The sequence below is a fragment of the Mus pahari genome, chromosome X (genome assembly GCF_900095145.1).
Source record: "Mus pahari chromosome X, PAHARI_EIJ_v1.1, whole genome shotgun sequence".
Taxonomy (NCBI): Eukaryota; Metazoa; Chordata; class Mammalia; order Rodentia; family Muridae; genus Mus; species Mus pahari.
Window position 1 is genome coordinate 38,657,063 of NC_034613.1, and position 22,345 is coordinate 38,679,407.

The window sequence follows — 22,345 nt, forward strand, 5'->3', positions numbered from 1 at the left end:
AGGAGGAGGAGGAGGAGGAGGAGGAGGAGGAGGAGGAAGAGGAGGAGGGAATTAAGTCAAATTACTCACCATTTGAATATGAATTTTCTATTAAATATGGAAATATTTTAAGTAATACAAATTATTACCCCTTCCCCACTGCCTGTACAATCTCTTCAGTCATTAAGGTCCTTTGCTAAACAAGTTACAGAAGACCTAAAGGGACACAGTGAAATATACATATCTACCAAACAGAGGAAATAGAGGGATTTTTTTTCTGTTTTTTATCCAAACTTCAACTGAGAGAAAATAGAATTCCCTTTTTTATCACCTGCAGCTTGTAGATAAGGTATAAAAGCACAAGAAATATTTGTTACCTAATGCTGTGTCCCCTGCTAACAAAGTACTGTGTGACACTGTAGTACTCGTTGCTACTATAAACGTTTATGGTATACCATGGATTAAATGCACTTTCTTCATGAAAACTTTTTCTGTGTTAACATGTGTTCCACATTCCAAGAGAAAAATGTGGGAATAGATTTGGGGGCTTGGAATAGAACATAGTTGTACTTTGGCAATTTCCCACACATATATAACATGATTCTTCCTTTTTGAGACAGTGCTGAAAGTGCATTCAAGTATACACATGTGGCTGTAAAGGTTGATGCTTAGTCAATAGACTTTGCCACAGGATTCATGTAAATATTAGCCTTTGGCTTAGAGCAACAGCTGCTATGTACCCTCCTATTGTGAATCTGCCTAGAATTCATAATTTGTAGACTTTGTTCAAGTCAGTTCTCTTATGATTCTCCACACCCTGGTCTAGCTGCAGCTACTCTACCCTAATATGAACTTGTGTTTTGAAATGATCTTTAGCTTTACAATTCCACTGGGGTTGGAGAACAAGGCAAGTGCTTATAAGAACCAGAGCCATGTGAATATAGGAATCTCAAATTTAATCTTGCCTCCAATACTAGATGTCTATTTTAACAGATATGAACATCATAGAAGTTACACAATTCAGTAGCTACCACTCATTATTTCACAAAATTCATAAAGGCCACTTCATGGACTTGGTGTTCCTTCTCTTAGCCTATATCTGAAATTTCTCGTGGGAACTACATGATGGCTTCAAACCACATCATTATCTTTCAAGGCTAGAACACAGGGTTCTGGTCAAAGTATCTTTGTTGCTGCTATGATACAAGTCTGATTGAGCCAACAATCTTTCTCATTTTTTTCTTTTGTTCTATTTTAAATTATGGTAGTGGTGATTTTTAAAGCTGTATGTTCTTGGTACTGATGAGGTTAAGAAAAAACTAATGGTCATATTTAATAGGCACATTTTACCCACTTAATCCTGTAACAGATCATGTACTATATTCTTTCCTCATACTATTTACTTTTTAATCATTTGACGATTTCATACATTGATTTAAATAATTCAAGCCCCTGCCTTATACCCCTCCTCGCACTGAACAAGCCTTCTTAGCAAGTCACATTTTACTTTTGCATCTTCCCTTTGTGTGTGACCCACTGAGTTGAGTTAGAAATTTTGCCCACACATGGATAGGAGGTTATTTACTAAAGCAAGAGTGTGACTTATCAGTGGCTACTGTTACCAAAGAAAATTACACTCCTTCCTCAACAACATTTAACAGCCTATAGTCCCTCATGGAGAGATGGGATCTTGGTCCCACCTTTCATCCAGGATGAAAAGATAATGGGCCCATTCTTGTGCTTGTCTTCTGCTTGTAGCCACAACCTCAGTGCAATAGCTATATCACATACTAAAGACATCTTTCTGCTGCACGTCTCCACATCCTTTGGCTCTTCCAGCCTTTTCCTCCTCTTCTACAATGTTCCTTGACCCTTGGTATACTACATTCTTACTATCTGACATTTCTAATCCTCCCAATAATTTTGTCAAATAAAAATAAACACATTTGTTTTGCAGATGAAAAGAATGGAAATTTAAGGAGGCTAAATTCTAAAGGCCCATAGCTAGTAAGTATTTTAAACCAGATTCAAATCCCAAAGTCATTCTTTCTTTCATTTCATGTTTATCAAGTTCCCTCTTCTTCATGGAGCTTCCTCCTTAATCATGGAAATTATTGAGAAAATGACTGAAAAGTATTTGTAACTTATCTCCCTGTTGTTTCCAATAAATTATCCAAACAGCAATGATTCTCAGGACAGTTACTACTAAGAAGGGGAAACCCTAACAGAAACAACTTAGATATTCAAGAAGAGATTGGAAAACAACTGTAAAACACATTCACAAATACAATACTTCACAAGCATTAAGAATTATTATATGAGGGCCAAAAAGATGGTTTACCAGTTAAAAACACTGCTGTTCTTCCAGAGGACACAGTTCAACTCCCAGCACCCATAGAGTGGCTCACAACTCCAGGTTTAAGCAATCTGATGCCCTCTACTGGCCTCCCAGGGCACTGCAAGCATACAGTGTACAGGCTTACATGTAGGCAAGACACATAAAATAAAAATGAATAAATCAAGAAGAATTTTTAAAGAATGATTATATAAATGGGTATTTATTGACACAGAAATATTCTTTTAATATAAAGTTAATGAAAGGGAAAGTCAAGAACATAATATTCTCATTTTAGACAAAAAGGAAAGAATTTATGTAAATAGTGAAAATTCCTGCTCCAAATGTTACCAGTAGTTACAGCAATGTGGGAGGACTATGGGAGACATTTTTTTTTCTTTTCTATTATGTCTAGTTGTCTGTGATGAAGATGCTTCTTTATGTATGTAAGGAATAAAGAAAATGGTAAAGGATGAAAATTAAAACATTGCTTAAAGCAAGAAGTATAAACTAGTAGAGTAAGTCAAACACGGGAAAGGAAAATATGAGTGTGATATCATACACCAGTAATTACAATAGAGTGAGGCGAAAAGTTCAAGGGATTAGGAACAGCCTGGGCTACAGAGTGAGAAGAACAACACTATTTTTATCCTAAAGAAACAATGTGGGTGCAGTGATGTGTGACATAGTAGAAGCAATCTGGATTATTTTACTGAGTACAATAATGTGAGCTGAGCAAGGAACTGCTTTTGACTATAACCATTTTAAACTGCATGCATATAAAGATTTTTCTACTTTTGGAAATTATCATGTAAAATCTAGGTGAGAAAAAAAAGATATATAAATTTGATATGAGGTTTCAATTCTGAAATTTGATCAATGTATAATACCCTAAGATATAAAACATGATAAATGATATGAATTGTGTTTGTTAAATGCATAATATCATTCATGGTAAAGATTATTTCTGGCAGAGTAGCAGAACCAAAAGCTTGGAGTTCAAATTCTACTCAGTTGTTTAATTTCTCTAGCCTCAGACTTGCATCTGCAAAACAGATATGGTAATATATAACAACATGGTTAATAAAGATACAATTTTAAAATGGAGGAAAAAATTTTAAATGAGTGAAAAACATTTTGGAAGGTATTAGTGTATAAAATTCAGTCAGTGAATGTTAATTAACAAAAAGATAAAACTCAAGGTAACATTTCAAGATTCAGACTGAGCTAAGGGTATTAAAAAAAACTGACTAGAAATCAACCCTAAAATTTGCCAAGTTAGCTGAGTCTATTATTATTTGTAAGGGTCAGCAATGTAACGCACATTAATGTACTGCACTTTTCTAAAGGCAAGTTCCCTAGAAAAGCAATAAATTAGGCAAAAGAGAGTTAAGAAGACACTTCCCAACTTAGACTGACACCTACCTGAAGGAGAGAACATACTTAATTTGTCTTTACAAAATACTTTGTATTTGACAGAACAGTATACATGTCAGATGCTATAATAGAATGATTCCCCTTTTGAAAATAACGAAGGAGTGTTCAGTCTACGACCTGACAGCATGGCTACATTTAGCCCTTCACCCTCCATACAATACCATTGGACTTCTACATCAACTTTTCATGTTTCTTTCATTTCCCTTTTTTTATCTTGCCCTGGGTTCCCAGTCTTAACAGCTGTCACGCATATAGCAATACAAGGTTCAATTATTCAGGCATCATTCCTAGTTTCTATTATTTATAACTCACTGAAATACTGTTTGAGTTCAAATTATATCTTTACCTTGAATGAATGCTCTATGTGGTGGATATGTTGCTATCTGTACTGACAAGTTACTGCAACTGTTTGTCTCAAGTTTTTTGGTACCTTTTAATGTGGGCCATTCATTGTCTAGACAGCTGGGACACTATGGTTTGGAATATCTTCAACCATCCATCAATATGATTCTTGCTCATTTGAAGATCACTTCAGATCTGGTACTGCATTCCCTAAATACCATATGCCATAGATTTCTCTCTGGCGTCATGACCCTGTACAGAGTCTGCCATGACATTTGTCTCAAGAAATATTCACATTCACATCCTCAAATGACACAGATGTATTCATCCTCTTAACTTTTGAAAAAAAATTACAGGACTTGGGAATTGCAGTGTCTTGGACACAGAATCCTAGAGACAGCATAGAGAAAGAGCCATGCATAGAACATCTTCAAGGCTCCTTTACAGTAGTATCAGTTACTTTTCTGCTGTTGTGATAAAATACAAAGAACAGGATCACTTTCTTTTTTTCATAATTTTTAAAATTAATTATTTTATTTATTAACATTCCAACCATTGTTCCCCCAGTCCCCCCCACACACACACATACACAGCTCCTCACCCCATTCACTCTCCCCCCCTTGCCTCTGAGATGGTGTTCCCCTCCCCATCCCCCTTTGCTGGGGTCTCAAGTCTCTACAGAATTAGGCACATCTTTTCCCCCTCAAACCAGACCAGGCAGTCCTCTGCTATATATGTGCTAGGAGCCTCAGACCAGCCTGAGTATGCTGCCTGGTTTGTGGTTCCATCACTGGTATCTATCAGGGGTGGGAAGGTCCAAGTTAGTTGAGACTACTGGTCTTCCTACGGGGTCACCCTCCCCTTCCGCTTCTTCAGTTCTTCCCCTAATCCAACCATAGGGGTCCCAGACTTCAGTTCAATGGTTGGGTGTAAGTATCTGCATCTGTCTGTCAGCTGCTGGTAGGGCCTTTCAGAAGGAAAAGTTTAATTCAGCTTACAATGTAACAGTGATAAGAGTCCATCCTGGTAGGAGGCATGGCAGCAAGCATCAGACCTGATAGCTGGAAACAAAGGGAAGCTGAGAGCTCACATCTTTCAACACAAGCAGAAAGCAAAGAAAGTAAATTGGAAGTGTTATGAGAACATCAACACCCAAAGGTTCCCACATACACACCCCAGGACATACTTTCTCCAGCAAGGCCTTCCTAAATGATCCCAAGCAGTGCCTCAATCTGCGAACCAAATTTTTCAAATACCTGAGCCAAGGTGGAACATTTCTCATTCGAACCACCACATTCTACTCCCTAGCCCCCATGGACTCATGGCCCTGGAGAGGGGCTGAGAGGTCTACATCTGGATTATTAGATAAAAGAGAGAATGGGCCTGGTTTGAGCATTTGAAATCCCAAAGTGCACCCCTGTCAAGGTTTGTATATTCTTGGACCAGGGAGTGGCACCATTTGGAGGTATGGCCTTGTTGGAATAGGTGTGTCACTATGGGTGTGGGCTTAAGACCTCACCCTAGTTATCTGGAAGTCAGTCTTCCACTAGAAGCCTTTGGATAAAGATGTAAAACTCTCAGCATTGCCTGTGCCATGCCTGCCTGGATACTGCCATCCTCTCACCTTGATGATAATGGAATGAACCTCTGAGCCTGTAAGCCAGCCCCAATTAAATGTTGTTTTTTATAAGAATTGCCTTGGTCATGGTGTCTGTTCACATCAGTAAAAACCCTAACAAAGACAGAAGTTGGTACCAGGAGTGGGGTATTGCTGTGATAGGCCTGACCATGCTTTTATTTGAAAGAATGTGGATTTTGGGACTTTGGATTTGGACAGCAGTGGAATGCTTTAAATGGGGCTTAATGGGTCATCCTAGCAGGAATATGGAAGACTTTGCTGCTGAGAGTGATTTGAACTGTGTTGACCTGGCCCAAGAGATTTCAAAGGACAAGAGTTTCAGAATGTGGCATAAAGATTGTTTTGTGGTATTTTGGTGAAGAATGTGGCTACTTTTTGCCCTTGTCTGAAAAGTCTGCCTGAGGCTAAGGTGAAGAGACTAAGATTAATTGCATTGACAAAGGAAGTTTCAAAAAAGCTCAGCAGAGAATGTGTTCTCTGGTTAAGTCTTATGAAAAGAAGTTTGAACAAGCATAGCAAGCCAGTAAGTAACATCCCTCCATGGCCTCTGCATCAGCTCCTGCTTCCTGCCCTGCTTGAGTTCCAGTCCTGACATCCTTTCGTGATGAACAGCAGTATGGAAATGTAAGCTGAATAAACCCTTTCCTCCCCAACTTGCTTCTTGGTCATGATGTTTGTGCAGGAATAGAAACCCTGACTAAGACAACCCCCAATGACACAGTTCTACCTACAAGGCCATACCTCCTCATAGTGCCATTCTTTGGTGATAGCCATTCAAATCTATGATCCTATAGGGGGAGTCATTTCTATTCAAACCACCACACAACATATAATTGCACAGAATGTATGTTAGCAATCCAAAGAGAAAGAAGAGGAGCATAGTGCAGAAAATCTAGACCAAAGCAAGACCATAGGGCAAACATCAATACCTGTAGACTTATCCATTGTCAAATGGCTTGGATGATACCACCTTGTCTACACTTCTCTCTTAGAATACTTTCACTCCCTGTATGTAGACATTATTGGCAGATACTCCATGGATCTGACATTATGGAGCTACTTTAGAAAGCAATCTGGAGTTACACTACATCACATTACATTATATCACATTACATTACTAGAATTGAAAACATATATTGTGGTAGAGACAGAGATGTGCCACCTAGATGCTACTTCAAGGAAGTGCATTCTGTTCGTATTTGGAGAGCAAAATAAAGACAGAGCTTCAACTGCTCTAGCTTCCAGTGTCTGCCCCAGATGCAGAGAGATGCTTGAGCCAAGATCTTGCAAATCTAAGATGAATAAATAAGGCAGGGATGAAAGGGACCATTTCAGCCACACAGTAGACTCACCAGTGGGTGTTACTTGTTCCAAGGATTCAATGAAGATGTACTGCATCTATATACAACCAGTTTTGTGAGAAACTATTAGGTGAAATTAATAAAATATGAAGTATATACTATATATCCTTAAACATGCAAATATATGTATATATCACTTGTTTATATGTTATGAGAACAAGGAGGAAACACTTAACACAGAAGTCAAGATAGTGGCTTATGGCCAGAGGGGATAATAAATTTTTTTGTGGTGCTAGGTGTCAAATCTACAGCCCTGACTCTGCTAAGAAAGCCTGCTCCCGCTAAGTTGCTCCCATAGCCCAATCTTCGGATTTGTTTAAAAACAGACAGTATGGCCCAGATCTTGGCAAATGAAAATAACACGGTAATTTCTGTAGTTCAGAAAATTCTGGCTCAGCAACTGGCCTGGGTTCAATCCTGAGCTGGGGGAAGAATGATGAGAGAGGTAATGTGTTTGATTTCCTGTCTCTATTCAGACAGAATTTACATGAGCATTTGCTTTACAGTTATTGTTCAAGTGTGAATATCTCTTTTATGCACATTAAAGGAAGGGGAAAAAGCAGACACGCCATATGAAATATAAACAGATTTTTTTTAAAAAAAAGACTCTTGAATGAATCTTTTTTTAAAAGATTTATTTATTTATTATATGTATGTACACTGTAGCTGTAGACACTCCAGAAGAGGGCGTCAGATCTTGTTACGGATGGTTATGAGCCACCATGTGGTTGCTGGAATTTGAACTCCGGACCTTCGGAAGAGCAGTCGGGTGCTCTTACCCACGGAGCCATCTCACCAGCCTGTAAACAGATTTTTAGTAAGCATTTTCTTCAGAAGGGGTGAATATAGAGTGCTGAGAAACTGGTGGGAGAGTAGAGATAAGAATGAGCAGAGGCCATCATGTGCTCCTTCGTTTTGCAACAATGTGATACAGGACAACCCTTGAAGTGTTCCAAGAAGTTCTCTAAAGGTACAAAGAGGCACAGTTGCACAGAAGCAGGAGCATTCCTTTCCAGCCGAGCAGTAATGGAAGAAGAACTTCAAAGCGGACAGCCCTAGTAAGGTGAGCACTGAAGAACTGAGGGTTCTATCCGGTAAAATAATAGCAGAGATGGGAGCTAGATAGAGCTAAATTAATACCGACATTGAAGGAAGGAGCTTGTGTCCAGGAAATGAGACTGCATTTCTAGATTGATTTTGCTCTTTAACACCTCTCAGAAAATTCTAGGCCTTTCATCTTTTTTCTGTAAGGCATGTTTAACAGATTCCTATGAAAGCACTACCTGCTTCACAGATGCCTATGGAAATGCTATTGTGTGGGGTGCAATCGAGACTAAATTCTGGACTTTACACAGCCTCTACCTGGACATGATTTGTTTCCCCGAGAACAGTGATGAGGTTATCCGCATAAAACTCAGTCAATACACTGGGAATTCTTTCAGCCACTTCCTTCTTAGACTCAATGAAACCAGGATCTATCTTCTCCCTTCTTCGGGATCACCATATTGGATTTTGAACTTCAGAGTTGAAAAAGAAAAAAAAAAAAAGACTGAAATGTCAGTTGCAGGGGAGGGGAGGAGTCCATTCCTTGATCTCTGACTGTAGTTTTCACGGGCCTTGCTGGAAGTGTCCGGTTATCCACACATGCTGCCATCCACTAAGGAAGTCATCTGTCTATCAGGCCTCTAAGGCCCAGACCCCTACTGCTCCCCAACACAGCTTCATCTCACCATTCCCACGAGGCCTCCACTTCCAATTTCTCTTCTCTTCCTGCTTGAGTTCTTCTCGCTTCTTTGGCTTTTGTTTGTTGAAGCTCGAGAGATAGAAGTGAGGGTGTGACGTGTATCTATCAACAGTAAGATCATCTATGAAGATTGCCTGAGTATATGTTTCTTATACTCTGCACTGAGACTTAAAATGAAAACTAAGACTAGGTTCTTCTCTCTCTGTCTATGGTACCTGCATCGGGGTAAGATCAGTCTGGGGCCAAATTGTCTTCATCAATCAGGGTCCCCAGGTAGATGCACTCAGGCAATCTTCATAGATCATCTTATTGTATCTATAGCAGTGTTGACTAAGTATTACTTGCCCTTGCAGCATTCACATGCAGAAGTTGTTTTCAAAGTCTTGAAGTTTTGTAGTAACAAAACAGAAGGGAAGAGTGACCTGGGAAAGGAAGAGAACTAGCTAGTGGAGACACAAGACAGGGTAGTGAGAAAGGAGAATAATGAGAACAAAGCATAATAATGACACATATGTATGAAAATGTCACAATGGGCTAGGCGTGGTGGCACACGCCTTAAATCCCAGCCAGCACTCAGGAGGTCAGTGGGTTTCTGACTTTGAAGCCAGCCTGGTCTACAAAATGAGTTCCAGTACAGCCAGGGCTATACAGAGAAACCCTGTCTCGAAAAAACCAGAAAACAAAACAAAACAAACACACAAACACACAAAAAAAGAAAATGTCACGATGGAATGCATTATTTTGTATGCTAACTTTAAAAACTCACAATAAAAACCTGTTTATAACTCATAACTAATGCCCCCTAGTGATGGCCTTGGTTTTGCAAGTCCAAACCCAGTCACTGGGTTAAATTCCAGGCTCAAGCACAGCATTGCTAAAGGATAAAAATTATAAGGATAATAAAAGTCTGTCCTCCTCCTCTTGAATTTTATGGTTTGAAAAAGTATTGTCTTGCTCACTTTAATTTTTATTTTGTTTAAACATGAAATTAGAGATCTTTACTTGATTTTGCAAACATGGCTGATTTTATTCCCAATAAATGTCGCTGGTTGGCAATGCAGGCATAATTCTGTCCTTTTCCTTAGGCTTTCTAAAGTTCCAATTCAAGAAAATTTTATATTAAATCTCAGGATTTTTGATCAGCTTATGGGTTTGATGAGTTTCATCTTGACAATTTGTAGACGTTTTATCAATTTTACACTCTGTATTTCAACATTCCCATCTCTCTGATTCTTTGGAAAGATGTTGAATATTTTATGAGCATTTTTTGTGATTTTACATACTATAAAGGTCAAAACCAAGATGGCATGCTAGCAGTGTTCAAGTGGATAAACAATTAAACACTGGCATTTGTGATCAAACCAATCTTGTTGCCTCTAACTATGGCACATGTTCAATTCCAAAGTCATGGTAGCTAAATTGCATTGAATTCAAGTCTGCAAAGAATAGTCTCGTGCAGTGTCTCTAAAAAGACATATCCAAGGACTTGTGGAGGAAACTCAGTAATAGAACACTGGTCAAGCACATGCCAAGTCCCAAGGATCTTCCTTATATAATTGAAGAAAAGTACATTTAAGACCAGGTGTGGTGATTCACGCCTGTAATCCCAGCAGGTGTGAGTGTTGTGAGATTGAGGCAGGAGGATTGTTGTGATTTTGAGAGTTGCCTGCTCTATCTAATGAGTTCCAAGACAACCTGAGCTATAGAATGAAAGAGCCTGTCTCAAAAATAGAACAGAACAAAAGAAAAGTCAGAGCTGATAAGATGGCTCAGAATGTAAAGCCATTGCTGTCAGACTTGACAACCTAAATTTCAATCCCTGGGGCACACATACTGGAAGGAAATAACTGACTCCTTCAAATTGTCCTTTGTGCACTACAAATGTCATACATGCACACACACACACACACACACACACACACACACACACACACGCATGCACGCACGCATACACGCAAATATAACGTAAAAAGTAAAAGAAAAAAGTCAGCCAACTAACAAACAAAAATGCAACAAAGACAGATTCTTCGATCCGAGAAAGAGAGATTGGTTCTGTATTGATTCAGTTGGTTCTCTTTAGCTTCTGAGATGTGAAGACAAGTAGGTCTGGTAATGCCTGTGGGATTCAATACGTGGAAAGACAAGCCAAAGACATGGTCCAAAGAGAAGAACAATGTACGCAGGAAATGGAAAGAAAACTTAGTCAGGAAAGGGGGAAACACCAAATGGGAGGTGAGGCTTAGGGGAAAAGGAGGGTCTAGAGGGCATCACGTGCCAAAGGAGGCTAGTTGTTTCTGCTTGCTGGGCCACTCACCATTTCTCTAGAGTATACATGACCCCCAGTCATAAACCTTTCTTAGTGCTAATTCTACACAGAAGGAAAATATATGTAAACAAAATAGAAATGCCTGACTAGAAATACATCGCAGAAATGTGAAAAAGGAATATGTAAATAAGAATGAGCTTTGCATGCAGCTCTGTATGGAAAGCGGTTCCAATAGTTGGATCTCTGTGTGGGAAAAGCAAGGCTTTTTAACTAGTGGTAATTTAAAAATCAATGAATCATTTATGTCTCGTTCCGCCTGCCTTCCAGCCTCTGCTGACTCACCTCCATGTAGTCTTCCCTCCTGGCTTCATCTGCGCCAGGCAGGCCTGGTTTTGCCTGCACAGACCCTAAGCACTATCACTTGTGGAAGCTCCAGCCAGCAACAAATTAAACATATTAAAATGCATCCCTTCCTGCATTAAACATTTATATTTTGCTATAAATTTTTGAAAGGGCTTTTGTAATTTTGCTTTGGAAATTGTCTGTGCATAACTAATTTAATTTATGATGGTTGTGATTTCTCCCATCATAATTATGCAGACTTGGGAAGTGGGAGATCTGACCTCAAAACAATTGTCAGATATCATGGCCTTTAGGGCTTGGAGGCTATCAAGCACAGTTGGACACTCTGTAGTAGAGCATTCAACTAGCATGAGCAAGCCACAAACAAAACAAAATAGAATTGGGTTTTTGATAAAATTAACAATTGATATGCTTGATAGAACATACTATTTTGTAGCTACTTAATTATATTTTTTTTGGTTTGCTGGTTTCCTTTATCCAATGAAGAATTACCTCAAAAACCACTATCTGGTAGGCACTATTTTAAGGTTCAGAAGTTACTATAAACTTGGAGGAAAGGAAATCTTGTCTGCTCTCCAAAGTTGATTCTGCTATAGCCAGCTTGGACCCTTGTCCTTCCCAATGACCAAGGGAATTTGCTTGGGATCTTGCAGCCTATTTAATCTAACCAGCTATTTAATCTAGCTGGTTCCTTTCCCTTTGTTTTAAAGTGCCTTCAGGGTCTGTCAAAATCTGGTTTTACACTTCTAGCCAAGTTAATTACTTTTCTCATTTTTATTTTCAAAGCTCCTCAATATTGTGGTCTCTTGTCTCTACTTTTTCAGGACAGAGCTCTTTCTTTGCATGCTCCATACTCTTGTTTCTATCCACACCTCTAATTAAAACCACACGTTTAAGGTTTGCTAGTGGACTCTCTGCAACAGCCAAAGAAACGCTCTTGGCTTTCATTTTCCTTGACCTAATTTTAGCATCTGACATTGCTCACCCTCTCCTAGAGTGTTCCCTTTTTTATTCCCATTGATTGAAAATGATTACTAATGCAGGGAAACATGGAGACAACAGAACAAGTATATATACCCATCACCCAGTTCTTGTTAAGCTTGCAATAACTTTCATTTTGTGTTTGTAATATTTCTTTTTTAATATTATATATGTATTTTATTATATATATTAAAAGCAGAACTACTAATAGGAGAAATGATTGTATATGTAAAACAAATAGATATAAGCTCCTTTGTCCTTCGTGTGTTTTCAGAACTGAAGCTGGAAAGAAATATTACAGGGACACAGCAAGAGAACACAGCCCGCAGAATCAACTGACTGGGACTCATTCAGAGATCAGGGAACCTGCATGGGACTCACCTAGTCACTCTGAACATATGTCACAGTTGTGTAGCTAGGTCTTCTTGTGGGACTCCTAACAGTGGGAGCAGGGGCTGTCCCTGACTCTTTCCCCTGCCTTTGGGACCCCTTTCCTCCTACTGGACTGCCTTGTCACATGGGCTTGTGCCTGGTCTTATTGTACTTTGTTAGGCTGTGTTTGGTTGATATCCCTGAGAGGCCTGCTCTTTTCTGAAGGGAGGGGGTGGATCTAGGGGAAAGGGAAGGTAGGAGGGAGAAGCAGGGGGGGAGGAGAGGGAGAGGGAATTGTGGTCGGGATGCAATATATAAGAAAAGAATATAATTTTTTTTTAAAAAAAATGAAAAATAAAAAGGAAGAAATATTAAAAACCAGGTATGAGGACACATACCTGTGATTCGAGTACTTGAGTGGCTACAACAAGAAGATCATCACAAGTTCAAGAACAGCGTGGTTTGTATAGTCTTTTCCAAACCAGCCAGAGCTACAGCCCCTATCTTGGAGAGGCGGTCGGGAGAAAGAAAAAGAAAGAGAAAAAGAAAAGGTAATGATGTCTCTGACATTTGCTTCATGTTAGACGTCAGTCATCTTCCTCCCTTATAATTTTGTGATCATGCCCTTTTGTGACTTAAATATTAAACTTTTGCTATATATGACATCTATATATACTCACAAGCAACAATTTTCAGACTCTGCATAAATATATGATACATGTTCTGCAATTTGCTTTTTGCACAACTCCATAGTTCTAATATTTAGTTCTGTTACTAATTAAAAGTCAAAATCATTCATTTTGACTTCAAGAAATCATAATTTAACCATTTACGCTCCAACAGGCATTTGATTTGCTTCTATGTGTTACAAAGAATGCAGAAAATGTTGTTTTTCCAGGATCTCTACCTAGAAATGAATTTCTGGGCTTGAGGTTGTGTTTTTATCTTTTTAGACATTATCAATTGTGCTTTACCAACTTAAAATTGTAGTACAAATTCAACCCAAGTCGTCTGAGTTCTACACCCTCACAAAATTTGTTCTGTATGTGAGAGGGATACAGTAAAGAAACTGCCAACATGACAACTCCGCTGGGGTGGGGTGGGGGGGAGTTTTTATTATGTAAGAAAGAGAAAATATCCTGAGGCATCTAGAAGAGTCTGGAACAGAGAGAAAGGAGACTGGTGGAGAGAGCATAGCAAGAGATAGAGCATACATAGTGAGAGTGAGAGAGAGCACAGACTAGAGTAGCAACAGAGCACGGGGTGGACAAGCCATGAGGATTACAGGAGGGACAAGTAGCTGGAGGGATTCACTGTGAGGGTGGGAAACTTTTTTTCCAAGTTCCCGAGGAACTTGCTGGCTTTTATCTAACCACCAGAGGGCCTTTCATAGTCCATCTTGAGCTCATTTCTAGATCTATGGAGGACCTGAGACCTAACAGATGATACCCAACTTTTTTATTTTTTTGACAAAGGATTGTGAAATATTTCATGGGTTTTTTTTTTTAAATTTTGGTTTTGTTTTTTAGTTTCCCTGGATAGAAATAAAGTTGGGCATCTTTTTAGATTTTTATCAGTCACTAAGTTTCCTAGAAAATTATTATTTCATATATTTTTATCAAGTATCCTACTAGACGGTGTGTGTGTGTGTGTGTGTGTGTGTGTGTGTGTGTGTGTGTGTGTTGCTAGTTATTAAACCCAGAGCCTGGCACATGGTAGACAAGCACACTAAGATGAGACGCATCTCCTGTTTCTCCTTGTTTCCCATGGAGTAGATCTCATTATATAAACCCAACTAGTCTTGAACATTCTCTGTTACCTAGGTTACCCTCAAACTCAAAATTCATCTACTTCTGCCACTGAGTACTGAATTTAAGGTATATATCATGCCTCACTAGATTGTCCTAAACTCTATAAATTATGAAAAATGGTGTAATTGTCCTAAACTCTGTAAATTATGAAAAATGGTTTAACTGAAGTTATCATTCTCGTTCTATTTTAAGACAATAATTTTGTTGCTAGGAGTTTGCAGTGACTAGTGCATGGTAAATGTATGTGCTGTCGCTGACCCATATAGCCTGCCACCCCTATTGTCCTGTTTTCTTCTGAAAGTTGTAACATTTTGCTTTTCACCATCTGATTTTTTTCATCTACCTTTCCTAGTTTGTTTTCTGTTGCTGTGATAAAACACTGACCAAAGCCAACTTGGAGAGGAAAAAGGCTTATTTCATCTTCCAGGTTAGAATCCATCATCAACAGAAACCAGGGCATGAACTGAAGCAGGAATTATGGAGGAATACTGTCTACTGGGTCACTGTCCTTGACTTGCTTAGCTGTCTGTCAGCATAGGCATACCTGCTCAGTGGGCTGGGCTCTGCCACACCAATCAGTAATCAGAAAAATGCTTCCACAGGCCAATCTGATAGAGGCAATTCCCCATTTGGAATTCCTTCCTCCCAGGCTTTGCTTGTATCAGGTTTACAAAAAATCATAACCTTACACTCTTTGTCAATGTTGCCACACAAACACACCCTTTTTTTTTCCCAAATGACTTAGATTTAATCATTGGAAGCAAACTAAATGGAAAGCTTACAATAGAAGAGATACACGTTAGTGCTTTTTGCAAACCGAGATGGGACAGACTGGAGGCTGCCCCTCAACCCGATCCCTCGCAAACAAAGATGTCCACAGAACGCAACCTCCAGGATGCCATGTAAGTGTGCCACAATGTTCTACTGGACTCTCAGCTGGTGCCTGGTTGTGGAGCCTCTGAGATGGCTGTGGCTCATGCCTTGACAGAAAAATCTAAGGCCATGACTGGTGTGGAACAATGGCCATATAGAACTGTGGCCCAGGCGTTAGAGGTCATCCCTCGGACCTTGAAACACACCCTTTTACACCTTCCTTTTTTTATTTATTTTTCCTGAGATATCACCTTAATATCAATACAACTTTTAAAAGTTTCAATGTTTTTAAAAATCCATAATTTTAAAGTCTAAGTTCTCTTTAAAAATCCAAAATCGAACTACAGGTTCTTATAAAAATCCAAAATAAGTTACATACCTTCTTATTCCAGAGAGAAGAACCAGAACATGGTTACAATCAGGTGAAAGCAAAACAAAATAAATCCAACAGTATAAAAAGCTTAATGTCAAATATCTGGGACTCATTTGTGATCTTCTGGGCTCTAAAGTACTTGGTTAATCTTACCTCTCCATAGCACACACAGCTTGTCTGGTATGCTCAGGCTGTCTACTAACTATAAGATATCCTGAAATTAATTTCCCTTTTCATGGAGTGAAATGAAAATCAAATTTTATAATTTTACATGTGGAAAAATCAATATCCCCAGTGTTATTTGGTGAAGAATAGATTCTTCCCTCACTGATAGGAAATGACATATATACTGAGTATTAATCTTCTATAAGCCTATGGGTGTATTTGAGAGTTGTATTTTCCATTCCACTGGTCTGTATTCAAATAACTGAAATAGTAGCACTTTTGGTGGCTTTCAACAGAGAAGAAAAGTTAAAGAAGGGTCTGGAGAGATGGCTCAGCAGTTAAGAGTACTGACTGCTCTTCTGAAGTTCCTGACTTCAAATCCCAGCAACCACATGGTGGCTCACAACCATCCGTAATGAGATCTGACGCCTTCTTCTGGGGTGTCTGAAGACAGCAGCAAGAGGGCCGGACGAGTGGGGCAGGAGAAAGAAGAAAATGTGTCTGAAAACAGCTACATTGTACTTAAAAAGAAAGAAAGAAAGAAAGAAAGAAAGAAAGAAAGAAAGAAAGAAAGAAAGAAAGAAAGAAAGAAAGGTAGGTTAAAGGAGGTGCAACTAACAGGATTTCTTTGGAGAGAAATTCAGTAACCCAGTTGGGATATCATAGTAGAGTGATGGCCAGGGGAAAAAAGGAGAGAAGATAAGGAATTGGAAACGTCACTCCAAAGAAAATATAAACAAGGTCTATTTGGATAAAAAAAAAATCAAATGAGAGGAAGAAATCTTGTAGCTTTAAATTTCGGGGCTGGTGGCTGAGTGAAATGGTGAGTTAGTTATGTCAATGAGTAGCATTTTTCACAATGGGCTATACTAAGAGGCCTAGACTAGCCCTGTGTGCTTGAACTTTGCACACTTGGAAGTCACCTGGAGAGGATGAAAAATGGGGGAAGGAAGGACAGAAGGCTGAGCTATAAGTCATTTTCCAATTTAGGGGATAGAAGAAAGAAATGGTAAGAGAAAACACCTTAAACGATGACCAATTGAAGGCTTCATAACCTTCAAAACCTTAAGGGTTTGAGGGTAGGGGAATAGTATGCTGTGGGTCTTATAGGTCCAGTTCAACTGGTGTAGCAGTTTCTTTTCTCTGAGCATCTTCAAAGTCCTCAGATCCCTTCTAGGATGTTGCAGATAGCTATTTGAAGCAGGACCTGCTATGGAGTCCCCAAGTCCTTCGGGTGTCTGGCTGCAGTTCCCCAGGTTGGCCGCAGGGGGCGAAATCTGCGGCGGCCTGGCAGGCGGGCGGGGGCGGGAGGCGCCGCTCTCTCTCGGGTCAGACTCTCTCCTCCCTGCTCCTCAGCTCCCTGGCTGGCTCCCGGGCTCCCGGGCTCCCAGGCTCCCCGCGCCCGGCGGCGCTGGAGCCCTTCCTCTCCGCCTAGGCGAAGCAGGCCGGTGGCAGGCCGCAGGAGGCGGTGTCGTGGAATCCGCTGGCAGTCCGCAGCCCCGCAGAGCCTGGAGGCCGCCCTGATGGAGCCGCGGCTCCCAATCGGAGCTCAGCCCCTGGCAGTATCCGTCTGAGAGAAAAGGGGGGAAGGGGAAGGGAGGCCGTACGGGCGTGGGGCGCGGGTTGGGGTGCAGCATGTCCTAGGGCGAGCGGAGTAGGGAAAGGGGACCTGCTCGGGAGGGGAAACTGGGGGAGCTGAGTAGAGCAGACGATATGAGTCTGGCCCCGCGTCACCCCAATTTGGCTGCGTTTGCAAAAAAAAAAAAGGGGGGGGAGAAAAAATAGAGATCCTTAACCAGTGCCTGCATATGGTGTCGGGTTTGGAGATGAAGGGTCCCCTCCGGGAGCCCTGCGTCCTGACCCTAGCCCGGAGGAACGAGCAATATGAGTAAGTAACCTCCTGACTTCCCACGGAGGAGAGAGCCTTCTTCTATAAACCTCCTTGAGCCCGAAACCGCAGGGAGCCACCCACCTTGGCCAAGCGGGCAACAGGTTCACAGCTCGGTGTGAAGAGTGAGCTGCCTGAGCCAGGGCCTCCCACCCCCAACTTCTAAGCTACTACATAACTCAGGCCCTGTGGCTCAGTGGATGGACTCAATGGACAGGAAAGCAGGAAGCCTGGATTCTTAGTTCCTTCACCCTGTCTGTAACTGACATGTGTTGTGTAACCGAGTTAATCAAGCTTTCTGAGCCTTGGTTTCCTCTTGAGTTGAATAAAACCATAAACTGTCTTATGGCTATTGGAGATAAAACTGGGGGACCACCCAGGCAAAAGTGACTTACAAGTAAGAGTGCAATGGAAATGCTATGTTGCTAATATTACAGACATGTCTTTTTCCCATTCGACTGGTTCTTCCTGTCCCCAGATCCTCTTTTTTTTTTCCGTTTGCTTGAAGGCATATGCTTTAATTCACTAATGTGTTGGCGCAGGGCAGTCACTGTCGAACTGGACTGTTTGGAAAGCAAAGTTAATGAAATGTGTAGAAACAAAATGGCATTTGACATTTTATCAGTGCATGTCACTTCTAACTCTTCCTGGGATGATGGCAGCTCAGTAAATACAGATGACTGATTGAGCAGAAGATTATTTTGATAAGCTATCACCACAACTGCTAACCTTGTCCCCTTGCCACTAATGAATGCTTCCTCTTAAAAGTTTCCACAGTGACTGCTTCACATCACAGTGCCCTATCGCTGTATATGTGTATAAGCTACTTCCTTTGGTAAACTAGTTTCTGGGAATAGATTTTTCCCCCAGTTTAACAGTTATTGATCACTTAATTCCTACCATCTCTTAACATTGGGTTCTGCATGATTGTCAACTAGGTTCATGAAGTGGCTCTTCGCTAGATCCTGCTTGGTTAGTCCAGTTGATGTAAGAAATTCATGTTATTTTCCATAGACTTGATAAAATCCAGGAAGACTAGTTTAGTAAGAGTATATTCAATAGAATAGTGAATTAATAAGTGCAGTTCCATATGGGAAAGGTAGAGATGGTGTGTAGAAGTGTAACCTGCACAACCCAGTAAATTCTGCGTATCTTGGTTTCCTGTTCTGTAAAAACCCAAAGTTTTAAGAATTGACTGGGACAGCTACACAGACATTTGTGCCCTGGTTCCGTGGGTTTAGAACTCTACTAAGAGAGCCAGCAGCCGGTCCTGGGAAAAGTAACTCATTCTGTCTAAGTTCTTGAACTAGAACTTTTAAACTTGGCAAGGGGAGGGCTCTTGCCTATTTCCCCACAGAGAAATTAAATCCCTGTGTTTTGAGTCCATATAACTAATAAAAGTATAACCACAATTAACAAGATGGCACTTATCATGCCCCTTTACAGGTACAGACATAGATGTGAAGTCGCTTGCTTTCTCAGAGTTACAAAGCTGCATAGCTGAGATCCAAATCCATGAAGCATAGTTAAGAATTCCACAGCAAAAATTTTCTACTTTTTGTTTTTGAGACAGTGTTTTGGGGTAGCCATAGCTGTCCAGGAACTGACATTGTAACCAGGCTGGCCTCAAAGTCAGACATCTGTCTGCCCCTGCCTCCAGAGCACTGGGATTAAAGGTGTGCACTACCATGCCCAGAAGAGAGCATTCTTTTGAACTGGAAACACCTAATATATAATACCACTTATAAGCTCTAAAGATTTTTTTTCTCTTAATGTCATCTCTGACCTAGGTCCCCAGAACTTTTTCACTTGACCTGTTTGTCTTAGAACTTGAAGACATCACCATGTTTGGCTCTGTGGTTCTGAATATCAAGGAGCTTTTCCTTGAAAGACCAAGTTGAAAAGGGGGGAGGGGGCTTTTTTGGGAAACAATCAAATGCTTAAAAGTACTTAATTATTTCTCCAAGGACTTTCATTTCAAAATCCACCTCTGTTTATGGTGTAATTAAATGTGTTCACTTATTCAACTAGTAATCATCGAGTAGCTGTTAAACTGTAGACAAAACTGAAGAGGGTCTTTGTTCTCACAGAGCTCCCATATAATAAATGTAACTGCTGTTTAAGTGTTCTATTGGAGGGCCAGGCTAAGGGGATAAGACTATTGGTACTTCTTGGGAATATGTGGAGAAGGCTTCACTATATTTGAACTGGGTCTCAGGAAGAAAAGATGTATTCTTGTTAAAATAAATAAATAAATAAAATTAAAAACAAAAGAAAACAAAAGCACTCACCTGACAAGTCCCTGATACGGAGAAGCCAGTTGATGTTCAGAATGTCTGTTTACCAATTAGGATATGCCTTGATTCTTCTCCACTAGGAAGTAAAAAAAAAATTAATCCCAGCATGGTAGTATGCATCTGTAATCCATGCAGTTTGGAGTCTGGGCAGGAAGATGATGTGTTTGAGATCAGCCTAAGCTATATAGTGAGTTATAGGCCAGCCTGAACTACAATACTGAAAGCCTATCTCAAACATTAATGTTTAAGGAATGAATAGAAGGCAATTTTAGAGTCTTGCATTTCATACTTGGGAGCTGAGTTCATTCGTGTCTCCATAAAAATACCAGCGTAAAATGAGAAAGCAGAGGACATGCGCAAAGGGTATCAAGACAGCCCATGCAGGAATTGTGCTACCTCTTCAGCTGCTAGTGTTCTTTTGACTGACTGGCCCAGGAGTGACTCTTACTCCTTTACTAACTCACCTGCATGTGTGAAAGTAGCAGCACCCTTCTTTAGTCAAAGGCATGAAACTGAACATGGAAAGCTAATGAATGAGTTGTCTAATTCATTGATTCAATGCACAGGAATGTCTGAGATATGCTAGGTTCTCCACTAAGCACTAGAAATACTGTGACAGAAAGGTAGCCACAGTCCCAGCCAACAAGTTCCCTTCGGCTGTAAGTTCTTCAGTCTGGTGTTCATACAGTGAAGGTATGTAACTTGCAGTGCATGCTTTTAAGACTGTGTTTAGGACATAGACTATTATACATTCTTTATGTGTGTGAGGCAGTTTGGGTGTTCAGGTATTAATCACCTTTTAGCCCTTGAGCAACATCTAGCAATCATGATGCTAAGATCGGGTGGACTCGATGCAGCAAGTCTGATAAACACATATTATATTTGTGTAGCAAGACAGCAGTGTTTTGTTGCTAGAGATTAGGCATTTTTGGTAGCTATTTATTAATACATTCTTCTGTGTTCTAGGTTAATAATCCAGTTGCATGGAAAGGAACAACATGTTCAAGATATAATTCCTATAAATAGCCACTTCAGATGTGTTCAAGGTACTTGCTTTAATGACTTAGCTAGTTTTATAAGGCTTCTCCTTAGCCATTAATGCAGTGTATAATGTCACACATATTCACATTTGTCACTGCATGTAAAGTGAAATATATTATTCTTCACAGAAAAGTTAACACTTCTAACCTGCTATTGAAAAGTGTTGTGTTTAAAAGTGCCGAAGAATTATATTTTAAAATACATATGTATATATCACCTGTTTCCCTGAGTAGAGCTGGAGATTTGTGTAAGTAATCTTCTATGCTGATTGACATATAAGTGGATTTAAAGTACTGTCTTGGGCTTAACCAACATTATATGTGTTATGAAGGGTTTACACACATTTGGCACTTTTTTTCCCAAAGTACTGGATTTAAGACACCTTGGCAACATGAAGTATCAGATTGTAATGGCTCAGAATCAGCTCTGTTGGGTCGTAAGCCTTGACATTTGTGAATCAGAGCTCTGGGAAAGAAACACTTGGCTTTCTGTCCTTACATTTGAGGGCAATAGAGCAATCCTGTTTCATTTGGTACACTGAAATTCAAACACTGGAAGAGCTAGGTGGGAGGCATTGCCTCTGCAACCTCCCTTTGTCCTAGAAAGGAAGCCGATGACTAGAGAAGAAATGTGTTATGTCTCCCAAAGACCCAGTGCTTCTAGAAGTCAGAAGCCTTCCTCAGCCAGTGAAGAACACTGGCACAAGTGCTTTCTACTTTGAACTTTATTTTTTCACAACAGTAACATACATGCTGAAAAAGGGTTGGAAAGAGCAGCAGTGCACAAAGAAAAGGAGTCACCTACATTCTCATGCTTAAGAGGCACCCACCATCTATTTTCTTCTCTGTGCACATGATACCTCTTTTAAGCAGGATTCATCCTATATAACATTTCTCTCCCGCCCACTTGCTACTGTGTTATGAGTGTTTTCTGTGCTGCCAGTGGCTATACACTGTTCCATTTTATGAATGGCTCATAATCTAATTATTCCCTCTGGTTGACATTTGGATCGCTGTTCACTGGTATAAATAGTAATGGGATGAGCATCTCTGTACATAAACCTTCCCACATATCTGTT

The 22,345-nt window shown here is 40.1% G+C and overlaps 1 protein-coding gene across 3 annotated transcripts in view; it reads left to right on the forward strand.

Moving 5' to 3' along the window:
* The first annotated feature begins 17,383 nt into the window (after window positions 1-17,383).
* Ocrl (OCRL inositol polyphosphate-5-phosphatase) overlaps window positions 17,384-22,345 on the forward strand; it is a 54,445-nt gene continuing 49,483 nt past the window's right edge. For all 3 annotated transcript variants that reach the window (XM_029534174.1, XM_029534176.1, XM_029534175.1), the window contains exons 1-3: window positions 17,384-17,603; window positions 17,850-17,929; window positions 21,193-21,272. In XM_029534174.1, coding sequence (XP_029390034.1) covers window positions 17,565-17,603; window positions 17,850-17,929; window positions 21,193-21,272 — 199 coding nt within the window. In that variant the 5' untranslated portion in view covers window positions 17,384-17,564. The remainder of the gene's footprint in view (window positions 17,604-17,849; window positions 17,930-21,192; window positions 21,273-22,345) is intronic.